Source organism: Hemiscyllium ocellatum, chromosome 23, assembly GCF_020745735.1.
Source record: "Hemiscyllium ocellatum isolate sHemOce1 chromosome 23, sHemOce1.pat.X.cur, whole genome shotgun sequence".
NCBI classification, from domain to species: Eukaryota; Metazoa; Chordata; class Chondrichthyes; order Orectolobiformes; family Hemiscylliidae; genus Hemiscyllium; species Hemiscyllium ocellatum.
The window spans coordinates 17,538,837-17,565,190 of NC_083423.1; the positions used below are offsets into that span (position 1 = coordinate 17,538,837).

Consider the following 26,354-nt stretch of genomic DNA (forward strand, 5'->3'; position numbering starts at 1 on the left):
GACTCTCCCGCTCTTCTGATGTTGCCTTACCTGCTGTGCTTTTCCAGCACCACACTTTTCAACTGACTCTCCAGCATCTACAGTCCTCAATTCCTTCAGTTCAGGGGATAGTTAAGAGTCAGCCACATTGTTGTGGGTGTAGTGTCTTGACCAGGTCACAAATGACATGTGATCTAGAGCATTTGAGAACAATGGCAGTTGGCATGGTCACCAGCATAGACTAGTTCTACTGTGGTGACATTTCCAAGTCAGGATGTTATGCAAGGGCAAATAGTGAAGAGTAGCAGTAGTGTGCACTTCACCACCTTTGGGTCAAAGAACTTCTATCCAACATCACCTTGGAATACCTTCACCACATTGATTCAGTGGTTCAAGATCACTCAGTCACCATCCCAAAGGCAATTAGACATGGGCAATAAATACTTGTGTCAGCGACACCCACATCCCGTGAATCAGCACAACAGCAAGAAAAAGCATCTTTTGAAACTATTTTTTCATTGGATGAGGATAATGCTATCAGCATTTGTGCCCATCTCTCACTGCTCTCAAACTGAAATGGTCCAGCAAGTAGCTCAAAGGTCTGTTAGAAGTCAACCATAATGCTTTGGGTCTGGAATCGCTAGACTAGACTGGAAAGGCAGATTTTCCACACTAAAAAAATCAGTGAACCAAATGGGATTTTTTTAAACTACAATCAATATCATTATCACCATAACTGAGACTAATTTCATAGTCCAGTTTTTATTTATTTAAATCCACCAGCTTCCATGGTAGGATTTGGACCCATGACTCATGTCTTGACATATTTCTCCTTTGTAATCCTGGGAGACAACTGTCCACTGCTTTGTCAGGCTTCCTTTTCCCACTGCTAACCTTTTGCAACCATTCACACATTCTCCAGATCTCAAATATATATTGTGTTAATCCAAGTTGTCTTGCGTGCTGTGTGTCCAGCATCTGTTTTAATGCCAAGGTATTGAAATTAATTCCTAATTTGCCAGCGATACATACCTTACTTTTACACAACCACTGCCCCAAACACTTTTACACCTGAGTGCATGCAGTTCAGAATTGCACTGAGGGTCGCGTCTCAAATGTTAAAACTTTTACCTTCAATAAATTACTTCAAAATTCAATAAATACTAGGAAGCCATGGCAACCATTATTCACACAAGATCTCATTGCAGTAGTTAGTTAAATACTCAGTTGTGTGTATATGGCATTGAAGGAAGAACGTTGGTAGATATTGAAGAACACTGCATACAGTAGCTTTGAAAATCTTTAATGGGCACATGAACCACAAATGCCACAACATTTTGGACGCTATGGCAGGAATAGGCCTATTTGTAGAGAAAGGCTGTGCATACACCAATCTCTGGACATTAATGTGGTCATTATAACTGGTCACCAAACAGACAGACGTGTTTGATATTAATAAAATTGAGCTGCTTGTAGTGGGTTAGTGGAAGAAGCCCAGACATCCTTCTGCAGAAATCAGAATCACCAGGCTGCCAGGTCAGTTCTATGGGCAAGTGCATTCACAGATTATACTTGACCTTCAAATCACTCGTACTCCATGAACTTCAGCATCAATACCAGTCGTGATTACAGATGGAAAGAAAGCTTGCAACATTTATCATAACCCAGGAGCAATAGTGAATTCAGTCAACTCAAATAGGAAAGTCCTTTAATACTCCCACTCCAGGTTCTCTCAGAATCAAAAGTAAAGTACTGCGAATGCTGGAAATGCAAACAGCAAAATTTAATACTGGAAGGTCTCAGCCAGCCAGGTAGAACCAGAAAAGAGGGAAACCAGCTGAAGTTTTGAGGGTTGATGACATTTTGTCAGACCTTGCAGCATTGATGTGAAACATTAGGTCTTTTTCTTTCACCACATCAGCACTGTTTATTTCTCTCATTGACTAATTTAAATGATGTATCCAAATCTCCGTTACAAATGGAATGGTACATATAACCGAGATGGCCATTTCCAAATGTTAACATCAAGACTGTTGAATGACAGAACACAAAAGAGAACTGAAATGCAGACAGATAGTACTGCGCAGATTCTTTAACTGTTATGAAATGCTAAAGACTTTGTTTGGAAATTTAGATTCAGACATTAAAACTGCTGCTTAGCAGATGTGCTTGCTAAAGCTTTATATAAAAATGGATGATCCAGGGAAAGTGGACATTGTTGTGAGCAAGATACAAGCCCTTCATCTGCACTTAAACTGATATCAGATTGATTAAATCTCCTCTGGTTGATACCCAAAATAATTGGTGCAGTTTCAATGTCAGTACAGCATGAAGCTCTCGGAAATTAGTATGTGGGAAATATTCTGCTGATACAGTTTCTTAATGCTATGATCCCTCAATTTGGGTAACATGAAACACTCAAAACTAAATGGTGCAGCAGGTTTACTCTGAACATGGTTGGGTTGCAATAAAAGGGGAAAAAAAGTGAGGACTGCAGATGCTGGAGATCAGAGCTAAAAATGTGTTGCTGGAAAAGCGCAGGTCTGGCAGCATCCAAGGGGCAGGAGAATCAAGGTTTCGGGCACGAGCCTTTCTTCAGGAACGAGGATAGTGTGTCCAGCAGGCTAAGATAAAGGGTAGGGAGGAGGGACTTGGGGGGAGGGACGTTGGAAATGCAATAGGTTGCTTGAGAACGTGGCTGAAGAGCGTTCCAGCTATCGTATTTCCAACACCCCTCCCCCAAGTCCCTCCTCCCTAACTTTTATCTTAGCCTGTTTGGCACACTTTCCTCATTCCTGAAGAAGGGCTCATGCCTGAAACCTCGATTATCCTGCTCCTTGGATGCGCTTTTCCAGCAACACATTTTCAGCTCTTGCAATGAAAGGGCAGTGGTAGATGGGCGAGAAATAAAACAAGCTGAAACTTGTGAAATCCTTCAAAAAAGGCAGTCCAGACATGGTGAGTGTATCAGCCACCCTATATGCTCTTTCTTCTGAATTTGGGTGTGGGTGTATCTCTTTTAGAAGGAGCACAGCAGCAGGCTTTGCATCTGAATATAGTTTGTGCATTCGGTGAGTATATGAAATGTGAAGTGCTCTATTCCCAAGTATTCCACATCTTGTCTTGATGAGTGCAAAGTTCATACAAATGGGAGGGGATAGATGAAAAATCAATACATGCTGCGAGGAGGAAGATCCAATGTCCCTTTGTTGTACAGCTGTATTTACAATTGCTGGCACAGAATCCTACGCAGGAAAAAGATTTCAATCAATGTCATATCAACTATTGTAACAATGAAAATATACATTTTTTATTTGAAATCACCAGCGAGCATACTAACTAACCCTAAATAAGTCAAACAGGTATAAGTCAGCACATAGCAATAGGCCATTTTTAAAAAAAAATCTATATAGCAAGATAGGGTGCCAGCAAGTATTTCCCCAATAATAATACAACGTGCTAATTAGAGTAATCAAGTTCACCACTACCTAGTAATTACTTAATACTATCCTTCAGGTTAAAGCCACAAACACTAGGTTTTTTTTAAATAATTAAATCTGCTTTACGAACCAAAGTCCTAAACAAGTTGTATTCTTCCATATCATGCCACAATAAAAAAAAAGATGGGTAATCTGTACGTCCATTTTTATTCACGAGGAAAAAAATAGAAACCAAAAATAACATGCAGAGCAAATAATGTGTTAGTTTTTCTTCTGCTAATAAACCTTCCATTTGTGCTTCGATTTTACTGAAACTTTCTGTTCTCTCTAGCGCTGTTTTTTCTGATCGAGAAGCAGACAGCATAAATAGTCACTCTTGCTTGGTTGATATCCCGCTCTGCACCAATCCATTGTTCGTTTTTTTCTTGCTCTTTTCCATTTTTGGGTCAAAACATGTTACAAGTTAGGTATACCAAACTTAGGTATACCAAAGTTATGTATACCAAAGTTATGAGATAGCATGCATTTGGGCCTCATAGCTAGTGGAATGTGCGGTAAGATGCACTTCAAGTTGGAGAAATGACCAAGGAGAGAAAAAAACTAGGGTGATAATATACCAATGCTATCCATAAAAACCTGGTTTTAGTAATAAAAAAAACTTGCTTTTTTTGTTTTTAAATATGAATATTATAGTCTGCTTTTCAATGGTTAGGAAATTATATAGTCTGTCTCTTTGAAAGAGGGTGGTGACACTACTACAATTCCATATCCTGGGCCTCATCCTCGGAGAAGTCAGACATGGAGCTCTCTGATGAACTTTCACCTGCACCCTCCTCTTGTTCCTTTAACGCCTCTTCTGTTGCGTATTTTTGGATATATTCTGTGAAAAGTGTTTGGGTTTGAAGGAGGGAGGGAAGGAATAAAAAGAGACTTGCATTTAGTATAGCAACTACAACTTTACAAAATCTCAAATGCAATAATATACTTAAGGAAAATGCAACACAGCATGACAGCATAAAACAGCAGTGAAGTGAATGCCTAGTTAATTTGCTCATTAACACAGGCTCAGGATACTTTCTAATATAATGTCGTAATCTCTCCTCATTACAGTTGAATGTCAGCAAAGACACCACTTCAAAGCTGGAAATCCTTAATCTCAGTGAGTACTGCAATAAAAACAAAATGTTGCAAACATATCAGTCAGCCACAAAGAGACTGAAAAGGTAACACTTTCGGTGGATCTGCCGGTAGAATGTGGGATCAGATAACACAGCTTCACTGGGTAAAATCAGCTGAACCAAAACAACATCCTAGGCCAGTCTGATACTCACTCACTCACTCCACAGTCAAGTTGCCCACAAAGGCAGGTGCAAATACAACAGTTTTCCTCAGGGAGGTTAGACTCCACCCCTAGTCATGATACTGCTCATTTAGGAGAACTCTATGCTGGCACTGGATTCCAAATATGCCAGACTAACAGCAAATCTCTCATTCCACAACCATTAAATCTTATATCCTATTCACAGTTTTAATAGAAATCTAAAGGTAACCCTTACCTTTTATTTTCTGTTTGTACTCTTCTGGTCGATGGAGGTACATTGCGGCAGCATCACCATTTAAAGGGTCAATTGGATTGGGATAGGCCAGCAGCTGAGGCAGGAACGACTCAAATATGTTGGTGAGGTCTAGGAGGAAAATACACAAGCCAAATTACTCCCTTGCGTAATAGCAAATTTGTAGGGGGACGATCAAAAACTATCCCACAGACACTGTACAGTCTGTTCTTAAGACAACTATTTATGTTAGGCCAAGTATGAAATGCCCTCATTACATGACAAGGAATCTGAACAAAACGATTGATGTTTGATCAGCAGGGTATCAGATATACATGGGTGAACATCACCATATCTGAACAGCTCTGAATTTAAACACAAATACCCAACCAGGTCTCTTTCCTTGACTGTGATTGCATACACTCTGCATTTACTTAATTCTGGAAGTTCAACATAGATTGCCAAAATTTATGAATCTTCATCTATACACACAGGCACATAACTAGTTAAACTCCAAAATTTACCTTAATGCAGTTATTTGAACAGCTAGAGTCATCCTATCGATTAGTGATGTCCAAATTTCTCCGCTCAACTTGTTAAAACCAGTGATTGCACCCAATAATGACAGAGCTAAAACAAAATATTTCCAAACTACCTTGTAGCCCTTATCACTAACAACTTCATGCCTCAGCTTACTTAAATTGCTGATTCTGAAAGATGGGTAAAAGCACGTTTCTAAACCTTCAAAATCCAGAGAACACCATTTTCAAGACGTCCAAACCTCACAATAGCTCATCCAGAATTGGCTTTGTATGAAGTGCATAAATGAAGGATTGAGAATGGGTTTCAAGAGTTAAATCAAAGGAGCTTATAGAATGCATTGGTTCAAACTTCTCATCAACTCACTTGAGGGTGAAGGACAGAATTGCAAAAAGTCCAAAAACAAATCTAACCTCCAGATCCCATTAAATCTGGCAAGCTAACAGGAGCAACATAGGGTCATCGATACTACATTACTGAGGTAAAGACTGCTTTAGATTGAAGTTTAAGGAATCTTGCACCCATACACCACGTTACTTTATTTTGCTTTCCTTTTCAATAACTTTCTTGCCATAAATGGGCATGCTTAACTCCACTTTTGAAATCAGCTTTAAACTAACAGGTGATAAATGGTGAAAGTCACAACGGACGATTAAGGAACATTTTAGTCCACAAACTCATCACTGGGTGAATCTACTCCAGAGGCACTGTGCTCAGTACTTTAGTCAGAAATGACAGCATACATAACAAACATGTTACCTGGTCCAAGGCTCATTTTCACCTCCAATTAACATGCATTGATTTTATAGAAATTTGTGTCACTTGTTTTCTTCTCTTGAAAATACTGACATCTTATTTGGTGTAGTTTCAGGAGTGTCTCAGCTATCTTACCCACCCAGCTTCTATTGGTGTGCAATGACTGTCAGCAGGCTGTGGCATATTGCTTGCACTCAATCTAATACTCAGATGTCTATATTGATCAGTGTAGACTTCTAAGTGCCTTTAGGTTGAATTTAACTCCAACGATTCCCAACTTAAACCATAACTTTTCACAGAATATAGATTACACTCAGCAGTTTCCTCAATCTAAATAGATCTATTGAGAGCAATATTTTCTCAATCTTATTCAGTTAGATTGGCATTGGGTTTTGGTCTCAAAACACTGATGGATAAGGCAATATTTGTCATGAAGCACTTTGTAACATTGTGAACCATTAATGAATGTCCTTTTTCATAATGCTATTTGAAGCTAGATAGAATTCAAGTCTAGAATCCAACTCAAGATCGACTGAATGTTGCTCAAGAACTAAATTTGAAAATTCAAACCAAGAAAAAAAATCTCAAAGTAGTTGGACTTACTTATTTCAAAAAACAACTTTTAAAAGAGATCAAAAGTTTTTGATTCTGAAGGAAACTGATTAACTAATCAAGAATATTTGTTCAACATTGCAAAGAATTTTGAGTATCAGAAACATGACCTCAGACAGATGTGGTGAAACAACAAATTCTTGGTAAAATAAATCATGCAAACATGAGACAGGTTTCTGGGAGGGGGACAGATCACAGAATCTCTGCAGTACGGATGCAGGCCATCCCACCTAGACACCACCACCACCCCCCCCCCACCACCCCCACCCCCCCCCCCCAACCACCACCACCCCCCCCCCCCACCACCACCACCCCAACCACCACCTTCCATATCCCTGTAACCCTACATTTACCATGGATAACCCACCCAGCCTGTACAATCCTAGCCACTGGGGGCAATTTAGAGTAGCCAGTCCAGCTAACGTGCACATTTTTGGATTGTAGGAAGAAACCCATGCTGATATCGGGAGAATGTGCAAACTCCAGTCATTTGAGGGTGGAATTGAACCTGGGTCCCTGGTGCTGTGAGGCAACATACGAAGAACTGAGCCACCTGTTATTGGTGAACAACTTCACTGAGATAGAAAGAATGACATTAACTGTAACTACCAGAGTTCAGCAGTTACGCAAATGCCTGGACTCAGTACAAATTGTTTAAATCTGATACATCAATGTACAATGAAATCAGAGGCAACTAAGAAATTATGGGACCATTTGAGCAAAAACTAAATATATGGGCTGATGTCAACTACAACAGCACATAGAAAAGGAAAACAGATCAAAAATGAAATACATGAACAATAAAGCTGAATAAGACTGAGGTGTCCAATAGACTCAATGTTGAACCAATGTGAGAAGCAGTCAGTAAAGTCAACTGAATGTTGAAATATACAGCAAAAACTGCAGCTCCACTGGGTACAAGTCAGAAGAAATTAAAAAATGTGCAGCATGCTGATCCAAACTACACTGCAGTTTTCACCAGGTTCGAGCTGCTCAGAAACACTGGAGACATTCAAACACTTTTTAAAAAAGCAATGAAACTGCTGTTTAGTATCAGATGGTTTGATGATAGACAATGGTTCTTTCAACCTTCAAATCTGGCAGCAAAGAAGTGACTTCAGAGGTGTGCAAGATAACAGTTGCATGATGAAGACATGAATTAAAACTCTCAAGGATGGCAGATTAGGAGATGTGTCGAGACAGCAACATATGAAAGTTCATGGATACCACTGCAATCCAGGGCCAACATCTACAGTGAGCGGTTGACGCTCAAATCTTTGCTCAGAGTTTAAGCTGAACTATAGGTGGAGTGGAGCGGGAACAAAGTTACTTGGATTCTTTGTACCACGTGGCAATCACTTGGGAAATGGACTTTTGATTTGATCAAGGGCAGGAGGGTTTGACTGCAACTGAGGCAGATGAGAGGACCTAAAGGCAAGGAACAATGTTCCCTTTAAACTATGCAGCTGTGCAGACTTCAGAAATTCTGGTAGGCCAACTAATGTGCTAAACTACTGACTTCTAGTTCCAGAAGCCACAACTATGCATGGAGTGTGAAGATCCATACAGAGGCAGTAATCATAAGGGAGACGTATGAATGTTACTTTCTGGAAATGCCCTACAGGTTTAATGTTCTCTCAGCATGTTCAGAGCAGGGGCTGCAGGGCAGCTGAACAACCAACTGTGGCATAGTGGTGCAGGAAGCCACAGTGGGAGGAGCACCAAAGAATTTAGTAACAGTAGTAGGTGATAGTATAGTGAGGGGTTTTGACACCATTCTGTGCAAAGAGCATTTAAATGGCTGAGTTGGCAGCCTGGTACCAGGACTGAGGACAACTGCTCAAGGCTAGACAGGAACTTGCGGTTAGAATGGAGGATCAAGTGGTTGCGATGCATATAAGTACCAAAATAAACAACTAGATTAGATTAGATTATTTACAGTGTGGAAACAGGCCCTTCGGCCCAACAAGTCCACACCGACCCGCCGAAGCGCAACCCACCCATACCCCTACATTTACCCCTTACCTAACACTACAGGCAATTTAGCATGGCCAATTCACCTAACCCGCACATCTTTGGACTGTGGGAGGAAACCGGAGCACCCGGAGGAAACCCACGCAGACACGTGGAGAACGTGCAAACTCCACACAGTCAGTCGCCTGAGGCGGGAATTGAACCCGGGTCTCTGGCGCTGTGAGGCAGCAGTGCTAACCACTGTGCCACCGTGCACACAATATGAGTGAGACATGAAATTAAAACCCAGAACCTTAAAAGTTTATAACTGCAGGATCACCACCCAAGCTTTATGCAAATTGGCATTACATAAATTAGAGAAATGAAGACATGGCTCAAAGACTGACATTAAAGAAGCGAGCCACTTGTACAAGTCCAGAGAGTCATAGAGATGTACAGCACAGAAACAGGCCCTTCAGTCCAACTCGGCCATGAAGACCAAATATTCTGAATTAATCTAGTCCCATTTGCCAGCGCTTCTAAACCCTTCCTATTCATATGCCCATCCAGATGCCTTTTCAATGCTGTAATTGAACCAGCCCCTACCACTTCCTCAGACAGCTCATTCCATACATACACTACCTTTTGCACGAAAAGAGTGCCCCTTAGGTCCCTTTTAAATCTTTCCCCTCACCCTAAATCTATGCCCTGTAGTGCTGGACTCCTCCACCCAAGGGATAAGACCTTGTCTATTTACCCAATGCATGCCCCTCATGATTTTATAAGCTCCTGTAGTGTCATTCCTCAGCCAGGGGAAAAAGCTCCAGCCTATTCAGCCTCCCCCTAAAGTTCAAACTTAGTAAAGAAAGCAGGCCATTGAATTGGTCTAAACTTGACTTGTGCTGGGGGTCAGCATTCTTGTGAACTGCACAACAAGCAAAGTAAAGAGAGATTTACCAAAACAGAATAGGGAGAAAAGATTCAAATATGGAAAGATTTGTTATATCAAACAGACAAAGTGATACAGGAGAAAGAAAACACAGGAATACACCAACCAAGATTAGATGCTACAAATGCAACTGGAAAAAACTAAAAGCTCTGTCCCCGAGTGAATGCACCAGGTAAATGAATTGACAGAGCACACTGAAGTGAATCAATATGACCTGGTAGACATTACAGAGCCATGGGCTCAGGAAAACATGAATTGGATAGTGTGTGTGTGTTGTGTTTTTGTGTGCGCGTGTGCGTGCATGCGTGGGGAGTGGATTGACATTCAATAAAAATAGGAAGCTACATAAAAGGTAAAGGGATAGCTCTGTAAATTTACTTGGCAGAGATGACTTTGGTTCAAGAAATCAAAATGTGGGACTGCTTTAGGTTTCAATGAGAAATAGTAGAGGGAAAAGAGATTGTTAGAGAGCATAGTCTATGGGGGGCCCGAACATCAACCAAAATGAGAGACAAAATATACAACAGGAAATAGTGAGAGATAATGGGAGGAAAATAATCAGGGATGACTTTAACCCACATATAAACAGGACAAAAGATAGCCTGGATGAGTTTTTAGAATGTTTTAAAAATTGTTTCTTAGAGCAGCACATGTTTGAACCAATCAGACAGCAGAACACATTTAGGTTTGTAGTTGCATATGATCTCAGACTTCAAGAATTCCTTGGTAGCACTGACCACAACTATACTGAATTTTGCATCCAGCTTGAGAGTGAGAAGACTGGGGCTAAGACTAACATTTTAAACAAATATGGGCAACTATTTGGACATGAAAGCTAAACAGATGGAGGTGAATTGGCAAACTACAGGATAATCGAGACAGTACACAGACATTCAAGGGATTTTTAGAATGCTAGGTATATTCCTGTTGTAAAGTACAATTCCAAAAGGAACAACCACATCCATAGTTAAATAAAGTAGTTAGGAAAAGCAGAAAATTTAAAGAAAAAGCATATTACTGCACAAAGATGAGATGTCAATAAGAACTGTAAATCAAGAGATCAAAGGGAATGGGGAACCTGGTGAATTTACAATCACAAGTACATGGAACTAACCAAACTGAAAGCTGCAGGCTGAAAAATCTCAAGAACCAGATGGACCTCTTTCTACGGTTTTAAAAGAAGTTACTCATGAGGTAACAGATGCCTATAATCAGGTAAAGGTTCCAACAGACGAGAAAGCAGCAAATATGACTGCGCGATTCAAGGGGGGCCAGTCAGCCCTATATTTATACTAGGAGTGGAATGAATCAGTCCAAAAAATTATGGTTGCCCACATAGAAAAACTCAACATAACTGGGAACAGTCAGAATGGGTTTGGCAATGGAAAATAATGTTTAGCCATTTTATTGGAGTTCCCTGAAGGAAGCAAATCTGCAGTCAAGTTTGCAGATGACAAAAAAAAAGGTGGAAAGGCAAGTTGTGAGAGGGGTACAAAGAATTTATAAATAAATATTGAAAGTGCTGTTACTCAGGATAAAAGGGAAGCCTGTGGACACATCACACTTGGATTTTCCCAAGTAATTTGATAAGGTGCCACATCAAAAGCTACTGCAAAAAATGAAAGCCCTGGTATTGGGGTAACATTAATTTGATAGAAAATTGGTTGGTTAGCAGAAATAGAGTATACAAACTGTCTTTTTCCAATTTCCTGGATGTGACAAGTGGAGTCCTGCAATGATTGGTACTGGGACCTCAACATTTTACAATTTACATCCGCCAAATTTGATGAGAAATCAAAGGCATGGCAGTTAAATCCACATTCGACACCAAGATAGGTAGGAAAGAATATTAAGACAAGTTACAGATGGATATAAATAGGCTGAGTGAGTGGGCAAAAATCTGTCAGACGGAGTATAGCATGGGCAACATGAAGATGTTTGATTTTGATAAGAATAAAATATACAGAATATCAGTTAAATAGAACAGAGTGGAATAGAAATTCTATTCTATTCAAATAATATTCTGCATTTTTTTATTCTTATCAAAGTGGAGAATAAATGCAGAATTCTGAGTTGCAGAAGGATTTAGATGTTCTGATGAATCACAAAAAGTTAATATACAGATACAGCATATATTAAAATGGCTAATGGGATGCTATATTTTATTACAAGATTATTTGAGTCTAAAAGGAAGGATAATATGTTTCAGTTAAGAGAGCATCGGTGAGACCTCATCTCTAATACTGCATGTGCAACTTTGGTTTCCTTATTTGAGGCTGGATGTAAATGCATTGGAGGCTGTTCAGTAGAGGTTTACTAAGTTAATAACTGGAATAAGTGGATTTTCTTAGAAGCATTGGCTGGACATTGATTTGTTTTCACAGGAGCTGAAAGTGAGGGTGATATGATTGAAGTGCATAAGTTCCTAAATGGTCTTCTCAAACTGCACATGCAAAGGGTGTCTCCAGAAATAGAGGAGATGGCATTAAAATTATGGGTCACCATTTTAGGATGTGTTATTTTTTAGGTTGGTAATCTGCAACCAGTGGGGTTTCACAGGGATCAGTACCGGCACTGCAACTTGCTTAAAATACATTGCTTCCTTTCTTGAAATCATTAAATCTGCAGCCAAATTTACAATGATGGAAAAAAAAAGGTGGAAAGGCAAGTCAAGAGAGGGATATAACAGTTTATAGATAAATACTGATAGGTTAAATGGACAAAAAGTTGGCAAATGGAGTTTAATGTGTTAAATTATGAAGTTGCTCATTTTGGAAAGTGGAACAAAAGAACACAATTTAAATGGAGAAATACTGCAGAAAGCTGCAATCCAAAGGGACTTGAGATACTTACTGACAAAACACAAAGCTAGCACACAGGTGCAGCAATTAATCAGGAAGGCTAAAGGAAAGTTGGCCCTATTTCAAAGATGTAGGAGTACGAGTGTGGGGCAATCTTCTGCAACTCAGTCAGGTGCTGGTGAGAATACATCTGGAGTACTGAGAGCAGTTTTAGTCCCTTTAAGGAAAGGTACCATTTAATTGGAGGCAGATCAGAAAAGGTCCACTAGGATGACCCCAAGTACGGAAGAACTGTCTTATAAGCAAAGACTAAACAAACTGGGCTGCTACTCACCGGAGTTTAGAACAGAGGCGATTTCACTGAAACATATAGGATTGTTAAGAGGTTGACAGGGTAAATGCGGAGATGGTGGTTCCACATTTGGAGTGTCCAGGACCAAAGGGCATTGGCTCAGAATTAAATGGTGGCAATTTAAGACTGAGACTAGGAGAAATTTGTTTTGAGGGTTGAGTGTTTTTGGAACTTCTTACCACAAATGTCTGCCGGCAGAGTCCTTGTGTATATTGAAGACTGAGCTAGATAAACTCTTAAATCAGGAGGAGAATCAATGGCTATGGGCAAAACACAGGAAGGCTGACGCGAGGAATGTCAAATCAGCCATGATTCGAGAGAATGGCAGAGCAGGCTGGAGGGGTCAAATGGCCTACTCCTTTTCCAATTCCTCATGATCTTATTGCCAGAGACAAGGAGAAATGTTTCCAAAATAGAAGACGACAAAGCAATGATCTCATTCGACGTAACAGCACTGTTCACCTCCATCAACATCGACCTGGCAAAGGAAACACTTACCACACCTTTAGAACAGACCATCACACACACCCCAACCACCATCAATCACATTACCAACAAAAACATCATGAAGCTAGTAGACCTGTGCCTCACCACCCACTTCACTTTCAACAACATTGTCTACAAACAAACCAACGGTACACCCATGGGATCTCCGCTATCAGGATTCATAGCAGAAGCAGTAATGCAAAGGGCTATAACAAACAGCCCTACCAATCATCAAACCAAAAATCTGGGTTCGTTATGTAGATGACACCTTTGTCATCACAAAACAAAATAAGATAGAAGAGACATTTAACATCATCAACAACACCCTCACAGGCATAAAGTTCACCAAGGAGGAAGAAACTGAAACTCACATTTCTGGACGTCACAGTAGAAAGAAAGAACAAGGGAGAATTACAAACCTGCGAATACAGAAAACCGACAAACACTGACCAAATACTCAACTACACCAGCAACCATCCCAACACACACAAACGAAGCTGCATCAGAACACTATTCCAACAGGCACCACACACTGCAGCACAGACAAACTTTGAAAAACAGAGGAGAACCACCTATACAATGTATTCAAGAAGAACGGATACTCAAAAAAATACAGTGCGCAGATTCCTCAAGAACAAACCACGACAAGCAGACAAAACACAGCCAGAAACTAACCACCTTACCATATATCAAAGAAGTTTCAGAAATGACAGCCAGACTACTGAGACCCTCGGAATCCTAGTAGCACACAAACCCACCAACACTCTCAAACAAAAACTAACAAACTTAAAAGATCCAGTACACCCCATGGACAAAACCAATGTCATCTACAAAATTCCATGCAAGAACTGCCACAAACACTATGTAGGATAAACAGGAAGAAAGTTAGCCACCAGGATACATGAATACCAGCTAGCCACAAAAAGACACGACCCCCTCTCCCTCATAGCCCTACACACGGATGAAAAAAAGCCACCATTTCAACTGGATAACACATCTATCCTGGGACAGGCTAAGCAAAGACATGCCAGAGAATTCCTAGAGGCCTGGCATTTCAACCACAACGCCACAAACAAGGACATAGATCTAGATACCATCTATCAACCCCTCAGAAAACGAACAGGAAATGACATCACCACAAACCCCAGGAACCCCATTCAGGAGAAAGATATAAATAGAAAGCAGGAGACAACAGCTTCACTTCACTTGGAGGTTACCACTGATGATGTTACCTAGTCAGGTAATGAAACGTCTGGATATCAAATCTACAGCTCAGTGAGCAAACCTACACCCTAAACCTCAACCTGAGCCACAAACCTTCAGTTTCCTCTCTGAAGGCTGTACAACTTTGGAACACAATGCCTCAGAAAGTAGTGAAAGTGGGGTCATTGAATTTTTTTTCAAACACAGGTGGACAGATTCTTATTATGCAGGGAAACTTGAAGTCATCGGGATAGATGGAAATTTTGAAACAATCCAACCTGCCATGATCTTACTGGCTGGTGGAGTAGGCTCAAGAAGCTGAAGGAGCAAGTGACGACTGCAGATGCTGCAGATCAGAGTGCTGGAAAAGCATAGCCGCTCAGGCAGCATTCAAGGAGCAGGCGAATCAACGTTTCAGGCATAAGCCTGAAGGGCTAAACGTCGATTCTCCTGCTCCTCCGGTGTGGTCTGACAGTCTGTACTTTTCCAGCTCACAGTCTCAATTCAAGAGCTGAAGGGACTACATCTACTCCTAATTTGTATATTCATAGAACCACACAAGAGGTGCAGAGAGATGCAAATGTGTGGGAGAGATGGAAGGAAATCATACCAATACCATATGGAGTGCTGAGTGTTAACTTGGTTAAGGCACATTATTGGGCTAGGATAAAGGAACCATTATGCACCTGTGAAACCCAAGCTTTAGGTATGTGTCTTGGGGCTGAGGTAGACAGTCAGGAGGGAGATGAAAATACTGGCTTTGCTCCAGCATCTTTCCATCTTAGAAGTCAGTGTTTGACTGCCACTGAAGTACATTTAAAAATTAAGAAAGGCAAAAGTAATTATTACACAGCAAAGTCTCAAACAACAATGTGACAACAACTTGTTCAAGTGACGAAAGAAGAATAATACATATTATTGGAAATGGAGAATTCTACTGCTCTTCTTCAAAATAAAGCCATTAAATCATTTGAATTCTCCTGAAAGCAGACCTGGCCAAAGGATGAAGTCAGCACTGCATCAGTAGTCAACCTAGATTTTGCAAACAAGTTCCCAAAGTGATTTGAACCCACAATCAGACCTGACCATAATAACAAGTAGCAAATAATGAAAAAAGAAATTAGTGCATCTCAACTTGCAAGGTGTGAAATACTTTCATGCATTAAGTAGAGAGTACACACTGCAACAAATTCAATTTTCTGGATTCTGGCACAGTTTGAAAGGAGGTAGAAACAAATCAAATAGTAATATTTTAAGAAGAATTGAAAAAATGTGTGATGGAGTAAAAAATGTTACAGGATTATACGGAATGAGTAGGAGTGGGAGAAACTGGATCATTCAACTAAGCCAGAACAGTAACAAGTGGGCCAAATGGTCACCTTGTTTGCTACATTAATTGATTGTGGGAAATAAGGCATTTCTCATAGATCTAAAAACATCTGAGTAGACTCATTCATTTTCGTATTAATTGTTTGACATCATCAGTAAGACTGCAACTTGTCAAACATAATACTTGAGCCAATTGGCTTTTTTTTTAAAAACAACTTCAGAGTTCACAAGCTGTTTATTGCTTTTCAACCTCTTTTGAACATAATTGTTCAAAAACGCAAATATCACAGCCATTTAAACTTATGAAATGGCAATTAAAAGGTATCCAAAGCAGTCAAGCAGCCAGGTGGCAAACTCTGGATATGCAAGTATTAGGTTGGGGCTCTTCTCCCTGGGGCTGAAGAGTGACTTTACAGAGGTTTACAAAATCACAAGGGGCATAGACAGCCAAGCTCTTTTGCCCAGGGTAGGTGAGTCCAAAACTAGAAGGCGCAGGTTTAAAGCGAGATAGAAGATTTAAAAAGGGACCTAAGGGGAAACCTTTGCATGCAAAGGGTGTGTGTATGTAATGAGCTGCAAGAGGAAGTGGAGGAGGCTGGTACAATTACAACATGTAAAAGGCATCTGGATAGGTATATGAATAGGAAGGGTTTGGAGGGATATGGCAAATGGGACAAAATTTGGATAAGTTGGACCAAAGGGTCTGTTTCTAGACTCTACAATTATGACTCTAATCAGCAGAAATTTACTCTTCAGGACAAAGCAAACTAGCCGTTGGCAAAGCTTGTCTAAGTATGATAAATATTTAACTACACTGCTGCATATTAACTATCTGAACTTGCAAATCAAGATTTGTAAGAGGAAAGGTATAAATGTCGTACAAGTTAGATATTGCTTTGCAGCAAATAGTGAGACAGCAATTTTCCATTAGCAATCTATGAGCAGACCAGTTTTGGCAGAAGTGACTCTCCACTTCTGTTAATTTACTGCACAGCACACAAAGATGCCTCGCTTGAAATCGAACAGCATTAAGCAGAAGCTTGATTAAAATACATTTCAGATGAAAGTGAGTACTTGCTGGAGATTAGAGTCGAGAATGTGGTGCTAGAAAAGTACAACAGGTCTGGCAGCATTAGAGGAAGGGCTTTTGTCCAAAACGAGGATTTGCCTCCTACTCGGATGCTGCCTGACCTGCTGTGCTTTTCCAGCACCACACTCAACTAAAATCAATTTCAGCCAAATTAATCCAGAAAATTATTTTACGCCATTCTGGATTGTATAACACTAAAGTTTGAGATCTAGCCAATGCAGAAACAAACATTTTAAAGATAATGTAGATTAAAGATGGAACAGTTTCAGTTAATAACTAATGTTATTTAACAGAGTACCCCTACAGTGAGAATTCTAAAAGACTTTGGCAGGCCCATGCACACCATTTAGCAACACAGTAGGAGGTGCACAAGGAGCTTTTCTTTCTGACTGCAGCAGTTTTATTCCACAGGTGGCATCTCTTAAAACTGCAACGACCTTCTATGGCATATTTGTCTATATTTATCCTATGTTTGCAAATGCCTTCAAAACCAGCTGCCGAGATACACTGGCTCCTTTCTCTCAAAAATGAAGACTATTTTGATTGTTTGCTTATTCTAAATAGCTGGGCGGCACGGTGGCACAGTGGTTAGCACTGCTGCCTCACAGCGCCAGAGATTCGGATTCAATTCCCGCCTCAGGCGACTGACTGTGTCGAGTTTGTACGTTCTCCCCGTGTCTGCATGGGTTTCCTCCAGGTGCTCTGGTTTCCTCCCACATTCCAAAGATGTGCGGGTCAGGTGAATTGGCCATGCTAAATTGTCCGTAGTGTTAGGCAGGGGGTAAATGTAGGGGTATGGGTGGGTTACGCTTCGGCAGGTCGGTGTGAACTTGTTGGGCCGAAGGGCCTGTTTCCACACTGTAAGTAATCTAATCTAAGCTACTGCAATTTAGAGTCTCAATCTCTCTTTCCTGCAAGCAGCTTGTTGCAGGTTATACGAAATCACTTCATAGCTACACGATTGCATCTTCTCAGCATTTTAAAAATCTTGATTGTGCTCTGTTCTCACTTCTCCAAAGATTATTTTTTCATCTGACTGATCAAGGTCAACCCGACAATATTCATTCCTCATCTGAAACTACACAACTGCATTTTTTTTAAAAAACCCTAAAAGCATAACATTTTAAAACAATGCCTTTCCAATTAATTAGGAAAAATACTTTTGCCTACCACTCATCAAATGCCCATGAAAAGCATCCCAGCATCTCAACTTTAAACAGGGTCACAACGGTAAGATATTTTAAGAAACAATAAATGACTGAATCCAAAACACTTGGCTTTGCAACTAACTCTCACTTATTAACATTTCATTACCAACTTGTGCGATCATCCAGTTGTAGTTCACATACCTCTCTATTCCATCTTGGAATAGACAAGAATGTGAAAGAAATTAATTCATTTCTGCTCTGCAGAGTTCTGGACAATATCTAGGCTTAGGCTGAAAAGGGGAGAGTAACATTCACATTACTCAAGCGTCAATGACCAACACCAACAAGAGATTTTAACCATCAGCCCATGATATTCAATGGCATTCCCAGTGCTGAATCCCCAATTATCAACATCCTGGAAGTTACCATTGGCCAGAAACTGAACTGATGTAGTCATATAAACACTATAGAACACAAAAGCAGGCCAGAAGCTACAAATCCTGCATGGAGAAGTTCTTTTCCCAACTACCATTTACAAGGCACAAATCAACCATGTAATAGAACACTCCTCACTTTCCTCAACAGATGGAGTTCCAACAACAATTAAAAGGCTTAACATGAAGGACAAAACAGCTACTCGATTGGAATCACTCCTATTAGGCATTTACTCCCTTCATCATGGATGCACAGTTGCATTGATGCACTGCAAGGATTTACCTAGGATTCTTAGATTACACTTTTCTAACTTATGACATGACCATTTGAAGAACAAGGGCATCAGATACATGGATGCACTACCATTCAAAGCCCCCTCTAAACAACACACCATCCTGACTTAGAAATATATCACCATTCCCTCACTGTTGGGTAAAAACCCTGGAACTCCAGGCCTAATAGCATTGTGGGTGTACCTGCATCAAGCAGACTGAAGCACTTCAAGAAGTTCACCACCACCTTGCAGGGCAATTAGGGATAGGCATTAAATGCTGGCCCAGCCTGCGAAGCACGTAATCCATGAAATGAGTAAATAATAGTTTTCGGTTTTGTACCATTTAAGTTAATGCTTCAATTTTGGCTTCTATCATTTTGCTAAGCCTATCGTAGATTTTGTTTTTTAGGCTTGGAAAAAGCACAACAACAGGATCAGTTACAGAGATAGAAATATATTTAAAATACAGTCGTCATTTTGCTCCCATCTCAAGACAGGAACCCTAGCTCCACCTAATGCAGGATTACAGCTGACATCCAATTTAAGTAAAGATGCATTTGAAAATTCCTATTTGTTTTTACTACTCACCATAAAGAGCTGTCCACGTCTGGTTAATTACATCTAGACATACTGTTCCTGATCTAGAAATAAAAGTGAAAGAAAGATGCCTGAAACAAGTTAGACAAATAAAATCTTGTAACCCACAACCTTTCAAGGACCATATCAGAACCACATTCAGCAACATTTGAAATAGGCTGACTTCTGTGCAAGAACATTCTCCCTAACAGAAATCAAAAAACTAAAATATATTTGTTGTAACTTGCAGTGCTGGATTTTAGTTAAATGGTCCACGACAACGGGAGAAATAAAAAGTGTAAAGTTACTGTGGTGATAAAGGAATACAGTTTTCAGGAGGATGATTAGTTTGGCATGGAAGAACATTTGCATCAGATAGAGACAACTTCATCTTAGCTACAGGATCTCTCCACTTTACCGGAGTCAAAGGCGGAGGAAGAAAAAGCAAATAAAAATTAAGTCCAAATTTAGATTTCTGAAGTGAATACTACAAAAGGTATTTTGTCAAAGCTAAAAAGAAATTGAGAGATGTGAGTGGTTAACCGGAAGTCACCTTGAAGTAAAATCAGACCATCTACTGTCCAGGGGAAGCAATGCACTTTTTTTTTTATATTTCACTGCATTCTAAGTTTAGGTTCAGCTGGTTCGGTTTGAGATGCAGAATGATGCCAACAGCGTAAATTCAATTTCCACACTGGCTGAGGTGATTGTGAAGGACTCTCTCCAACTTCTCCCCCTCCCTTAAGGCATGGTGACCCTCTGATTCAACCACCACCAGTTGTCTCTATTGATACAGCAGCTCTCCGATCTGTGACTTCACTTTTACTTTTTACATTGTAAATTGCACTGTTTAACTGCAGCCAACTGCTGATCAGTACATTCAATCTATGCGAAATAAGGCAACTTATCAATTCACATCTGGACTTGTTTTAATCAAGATGTTTTCACTCTACAATGGCATGCCCCAAGTGAGAAAACATGAATCTCTCGTTTAGCTCAGAGATACAAAACTAATGCACCTCTGGGTCATGCTATCATACATACAGACATAAGACAATATATCTCTATTCCCAGAAAAGAAGCCGACTTGAAGGAGTGACTAATGGCAATGAACTGAAAGTAACATTGAACAGAATAAACTCATTAAAAGAAAAACTGAATAATTCACCCCATCCTCAGTTGCATTACATTGTAATTTTGGTGTTAAGTACTTAACTAATAGATTCAGAACACTAAATAAACCACATTTGTAGGGAAGCAGCAAAAAGGGATAGAAAATATTTATGGATGTGGTCTACAGGCCTCCAAATAGCAGTGATAAAGTAAGGGATGGCACACTAACAGGAGATTAGGAAAATAAGCAACAACCGTGCTATATAGTTATCATGAATGACATCTACATAGACTAGGTTAACCACATTAGCAGTAAGACAGTGGTGGATGAATTCCCTGAGTGTGAACAGCATCTTTTTAGACCAGAACATTGAAGAACCATTTAGGGAACTGAATATCCATTTGGTTTTGTGTAATTAGAAGGTTTTTTTAAAAACAAAGAATAATCTCGTTAAGAGAGATCCTTTAGAAAACAAAAGGTGACCACAATAAATTGATAGAATTATTTATTTGGATTTGAAAGAAAAGTAACCCAATCTGAAACTAGAGTCCGAGACCTAAATAAAGGAAACTATGAGATTAGAGGATGAGTCAGCAGTGACAGACAATGGCTAATACTGAAGGAAGAATAATATATTCCTTTTGGGCAAAAGAACAAACAGAAAAAGTGGCCCAACCATGAATAACAAAATAAATCAAGGGTAGTATTAGGTCCAAAGGAGTCATACGAAATTGTTAATATAAAATAGCAAGCCTACTGCAGTCAGATTGTAGACAGTTTAGAATTCTACTGAGATACAAGAGCTCCAAAACAAGGGGTCAGTCTTAGTACAAGGCAGGCCATTTTAGACTGAGACAAGCAGAATTTCCTTCACTCAAAGTTGTGAATCTGTAGAATTTTCTACCACACAAATCTGTGGAGGCCAAGTTATTGCGCATACCTAAGAAAGAAATAGATTGACTTCAAGAGGCTAAATGTATTAAGGAAGTAAGGAGAGATTGCCAAAGCATGGCACTGAGATAGCAAATCCAACACAAACATATTGAACGGCCGAACAGGCTTGATGGGGCAAATAGTCTGCTCCTTACTTTGTATTTTGGCTTAAACTAGTTATTTTAAGCTTCCAAACTTTAGAAATAAAATAGTCCTCCCTTCTTTCCAATATACTTTCTAGATTCCTCTTGCCTAAATATATATTTTCCAAAGGCAGCATCACCATGATAGTGCATGGCTCGGGGGATATCACAGTCTTGTAATTTCAGTCAGCACTCACGACTAGTTTACTGTATGCAGAATTGAGCTTATTTTAGCTAACATGACAGATAAGTAGTAACTTGATGTGCATTTAGATTTCAGACAGTGTAGACACTGGAAACTGTAACATCCTCTAAACCCACCCTCGAATAATATCTTGAGATGGAAGTCATTGCCAACTCAATCACCCGATTTGTTCTCTCCTAATACTAAAACATTCTCTAACATACTGCATGAAAAAAATTACTTACGCTTCATCAATGTTCGGATGGAAAATTTTATTCATAAACCCTGTAAACAAACAAACAAAATGGTCACTAACACAAACGAAAAATAAGTGGCAACATTTGAAAGAAGTGAGGATAGAAACAATTTCTGCTGTTCAAGAATGGGGGCTGAGACAAACGTAATCATCTTAAGACTTGGCAAAAAGGTCACCAATTAGCATATGGCAAATCTGCAGCACTCCTCAAAGTGGTTCGCAGTACAGTTGCAAAACACCAAGGAATGAGAAAGCATGCTAATATACTGGTCTGAATTAAATTTTATTTCGCTTTTGTAGCTATGATATTAGTTTCAAAGTCACGATTATATAGGGTGTCTTTGTACAACAGAGTTACCATGATTGATTTGATCTAATTATTGACATACAGCATCCCATCCATCAGCATTCATCATTTTAAGGTTACCAACTAAAAGACAAATCTTGATCATATACTTGATTGTGCAAACATCTCTTGCCCCAAAATCCTTTTTTTAAAATGGCTAATAAAACTTTCTACAGTATAGACTGATGCATGAAACTTAGCTCAAGTATTAAATCCAGCAATGTTTAAACTGAAAATCAGTGGTTTAAGCAAGTTAGTTATGCTCCAAATGCTGAGCTATTAGACAGACAAGGAAAAGTGTTTTTTCACCAACCAAACACCCGAACATGATTGCAGAGGCTTTTGCCAGCTTTCAAACCTTATAAAAGAGGAAAGGTAACATCAGCATGGCATGCACTAAGTTTTCATACTACATGATGACTGTGGCACTCTTAGGAATTCTTCTGTCTCCACTCCAGCCTCGATGCTGGAGGGCAAGAACAATCTCATTACCCAAATTAATACAATTTTCAAAATCATTTCTTGCCCTTTCTTTTCTTAAGATTGGTTCATGACTGGTATTTGAATAGAAATTCTGTTGGTTTCAGCTAACCAACAGTAGGTTATTTCCTATGGGGGAAACTATATAGCCTGATCACATCCTTAACTAGCACAATGGGAAGTGAGCAGATAGAAGCAGAAACCCAAATCTGAATGACTAGCATCCAAAATGGGCGGCACGGTGGCACAGTGGTTAGCACTGCTGCCTCACAGCGCCTGAGACCTGGGTTCAATTCCCGACTCAGGCGACTGACTGTGTGGAGTTTGCACGTTCTCCCTGTGTCTGCGTGGGTTTCCTCCGGGTGCTCCGGTTTCCTCCCACAGTCCAAAGATGTGCGGGTCAGGTGAATTGGCCATGCTAAATTGCCCGTAGTGTTAGGTAAGGGGTAAATGTAGGGGTATGGGTGGGTTGCGCTTCGGCGGGTCGGTGTGGACTTGTTGGGCCGAAGGGCCTGTTTCCACACTGTAAGTCTAATCTAATCTAAAAAATCTAATCTAAAATGATGCTTGGGGTACAATCAGCAAACACAACAGAATTACAGAACAAGTTCAAAATCTTGCCAATTACACAGTTCACTTCTATAATCAGGTCTATAAAACCTACATTTATATAGCACATTATCGGGTGTTTCAGGTAGGCATATTTGAGAATCAGTGTATGCACAGCAAGTTCCCATTAATGATGGATGAACTGTCAGCATATAGTCTTCCAAGCTCTACAAATTTCATACATCTCAATTGCTACCACCATAGACTGGCAAATTACCAGTAAACAGTCAGTACTTCAAAGGAATATTCCAAAATGTTTTGAATATTATATAAAGCCTTCCTCTTTTTGATACTTCTGACTAGGACTCATGACCATATGAATTATATACACATTCTCCATACTGTGTGTCTTGATGTTTGCCATATCTATATTCATGCCAGGAATAGAGAATCTAATGATAGCTGTTGCAAAAGATTCACGACTAAGTGCACCATGCAGATTGAACTGAAAATAACAAGATGATCTGTTTGATTCCTACTCTGAAAAGATTAGTTGACCTCAACTAGTGGTTTCACCAAAGTTGCAGGCAAAGAAAGGTTAAGTGGAGGGGGGGACAAAAAAAAACAGCCACTGTTGCAGAACATGTATAGAGAAGTTTGTAGGGACAAGATGGGAGTGGAATCATGGTTTGGGCATGGTTCCTTCCCTGCCCTAACCTACATTAACAGTATTTTCAGGACAGAACAAAGAACTGGTCTGAAGAATAAGAGGGATTATTATGTATGCTGCATACTGCAGAAAAGTCTTTTTTTCAGGAATTATCCATGGTAGTATACTGAACTTGAGGGAAGAGTTTTGAGAGTGAGTGCAAACACAAGCCAATGTTTCAAAATGCTAAGTACAATTTCCCACCACCTTAGTTCACTTCTGCTAATGCAGAATATCAATTTCACAAATTGAACTACCTGATCGATGCTTCTGATCTCATGCCTCACATATTTACTTGAGATTTTGAAAAGTCATCAAATTACAGGCCATGACAATGGGTGAAACACAATTCAACTGCTTAAAAACTACAGTTACAGAATTCACTAGTCACTCGACAGATTTTCTGTAATTACAAGAAACACTTATGAACGTCAATATATTTCAGTGTGATACTTTTTTATGATGAAGATGCTAAAATTGTACTTCATATTTTCTCTGCACCATTCCCACAAGAGCAGAGCTTCTCTACAGGACCAGCAGGAAACTGTTCAAGCTGCATCACTTCCAGTTCACAACCAAGGCCACCCCAACTTCCACTGAGCTACAGTGTGCTTATAGGCATTCATGAGTGCAAAGAGGCAGAGTTTCTAGTGTGCCAGAGCAACATTTGGCAGTCTCAAAATTGAGATCAAGCTGGTCTACAGGACAGCAATGTTACCAATCCTCCCACAAGCAGAGGTGATCAATGTAGAGCAGATACCTGAAATTAAATATATCCTCCACAAAATTTTCAGGATAGCCATTCCAACAGTGTCTTCTCTCAGGCCGACATCACCAGTACACTGATCATAACCAAAATCTGTGTTGGGCAAGCCACATCATCCATATGCCTGATGTAACATTTGTAATCTGATTTGAGCTTTGTCACCACAAACACTTCAAGGACTTTCTCAAAACTTTCCTCAAAAGAAAAGCAACCACACTGGCTTGAAAGAATCTCTAACCAAAGACTGTCTAATTTGAAAAAGCATCCATGAAGGAGCAAACCATTTAAGCATCCTTGCCAGGCTTAGTTGGAGAACAAGTGCAAACAGAAGGAGCATGGGAAACAGCAAGCATTCCACTTACTCAGGCAAACATCATCGGCTATATTGGTAGCAGGACTTGCAAATCCAAAATTGGACTACTAAGTCACCTCAGCACCAAGAACACTCGAGTGAAAGAAAGTCATCTTCACAGAATCATAGATGTATAGCACAGAAACAGACCCTTTCGTCCAATTCATCCATGCCGACCAGATATCCCAACTCAATCTGGTCCCACCTACCAGCACCTGGCCCATATCCCTCCAAACGCCTCCTATTCATATGCCCATTCAAATGCCTTTTAAATGTTGCAATTGTACTAGCCTCCACCCCAGGCAAAAGACCTTATCTATTTATCCTATTCATGCCCCTCATGATTTTTATAAACCTCTATATGATCACCCCTCAGCCTCTGACGCTCCAGGAAAAACAGCCCTAGCCTATTCAACTCTCCCTATAGCTCAAATCCTTGTGAATCTTTTCTGAACTCTTTCAAGTTTCACAACATCATTGCACGCAATATTCCAAAAGTGGCCTAATCAATGTCTTGTACAGCCACAACATGACCTTCCAACTCCTGTAATCAATATGCTGACCAATATAGGAAAGCATACCAAGTGCCATCTTCACTATCCTATCAACCTGCAACTCTACTTTTAAGGACATATGAATCTGCACTCTAAGGTCTCAAGTGATTGAGTTAAATGACAGCAGCACTGAAACTTAACTTGAAGCCATGGCGGTTCATTGGGGACAACACAAAAGATTAGCTTGTTGGACATCCAGGAACAATCCTATTTGTGCTTCCACTGTACAGTGCAGCCATGAGCATTTACAGTCCAAGTCATACAGCATGGAAACAGGCACTTTGGTCCAACTTGTCCATGCTGACCAGGTTTCCAAAACTAAACTAGCCCCATTTGCCTGGGTTTGACCCATACCCCTCTAAACCTTGCTTATCCATGAACTCATCCAGATCATTTTTATGTACTGTAATTGCACCCTCCTCTACAATTTCCTTTGGCAGCTTGTTCCACATGCACACCGCCATCTGTGTGGAAAAAGTTGCCCAACAGGTC

At 40.0% G+C, this 26,354-nt stretch overlaps 1 protein-coding gene across 1 annotated transcript in view; it reads right to left on the bottom strand.

Annotated features, from left to right (window-relative positions):
* Positions 1 to 3,607: 3,607 nt before the first annotated feature.
* Positions 3,608 to 26,354, bottom strand: part of ube2h (ubiquitin-conjugating enzyme E2H (UBC8 homolog, yeast)) — a 107,929-nt gene continuing 85,182 nt past the window's right edge. Inside the window, exons 4-7 of the mRNA XM_060842725.1 lie at positions 22,096 to 22,135; positions 19,489 to 19,541; positions 4,976 to 5,104; positions 3,608 to 4,299 (exon numbers count right to left, since the gene is read on the bottom strand). Of these exons, the coding sequence (XP_060698708.1) occupies positions 4,175 to 4,299; positions 4,976 to 5,104; positions 19,489 to 19,541; positions 22,096 to 22,135 (347 nt within the window). The 3' untranslated portion in view covers positions 3,608 to 4,174. The remainder of the gene's footprint in view (positions 4,300 to 4,975; positions 5,105 to 19,488; positions 19,542 to 22,095; positions 22,136 to 26,354) is intronic.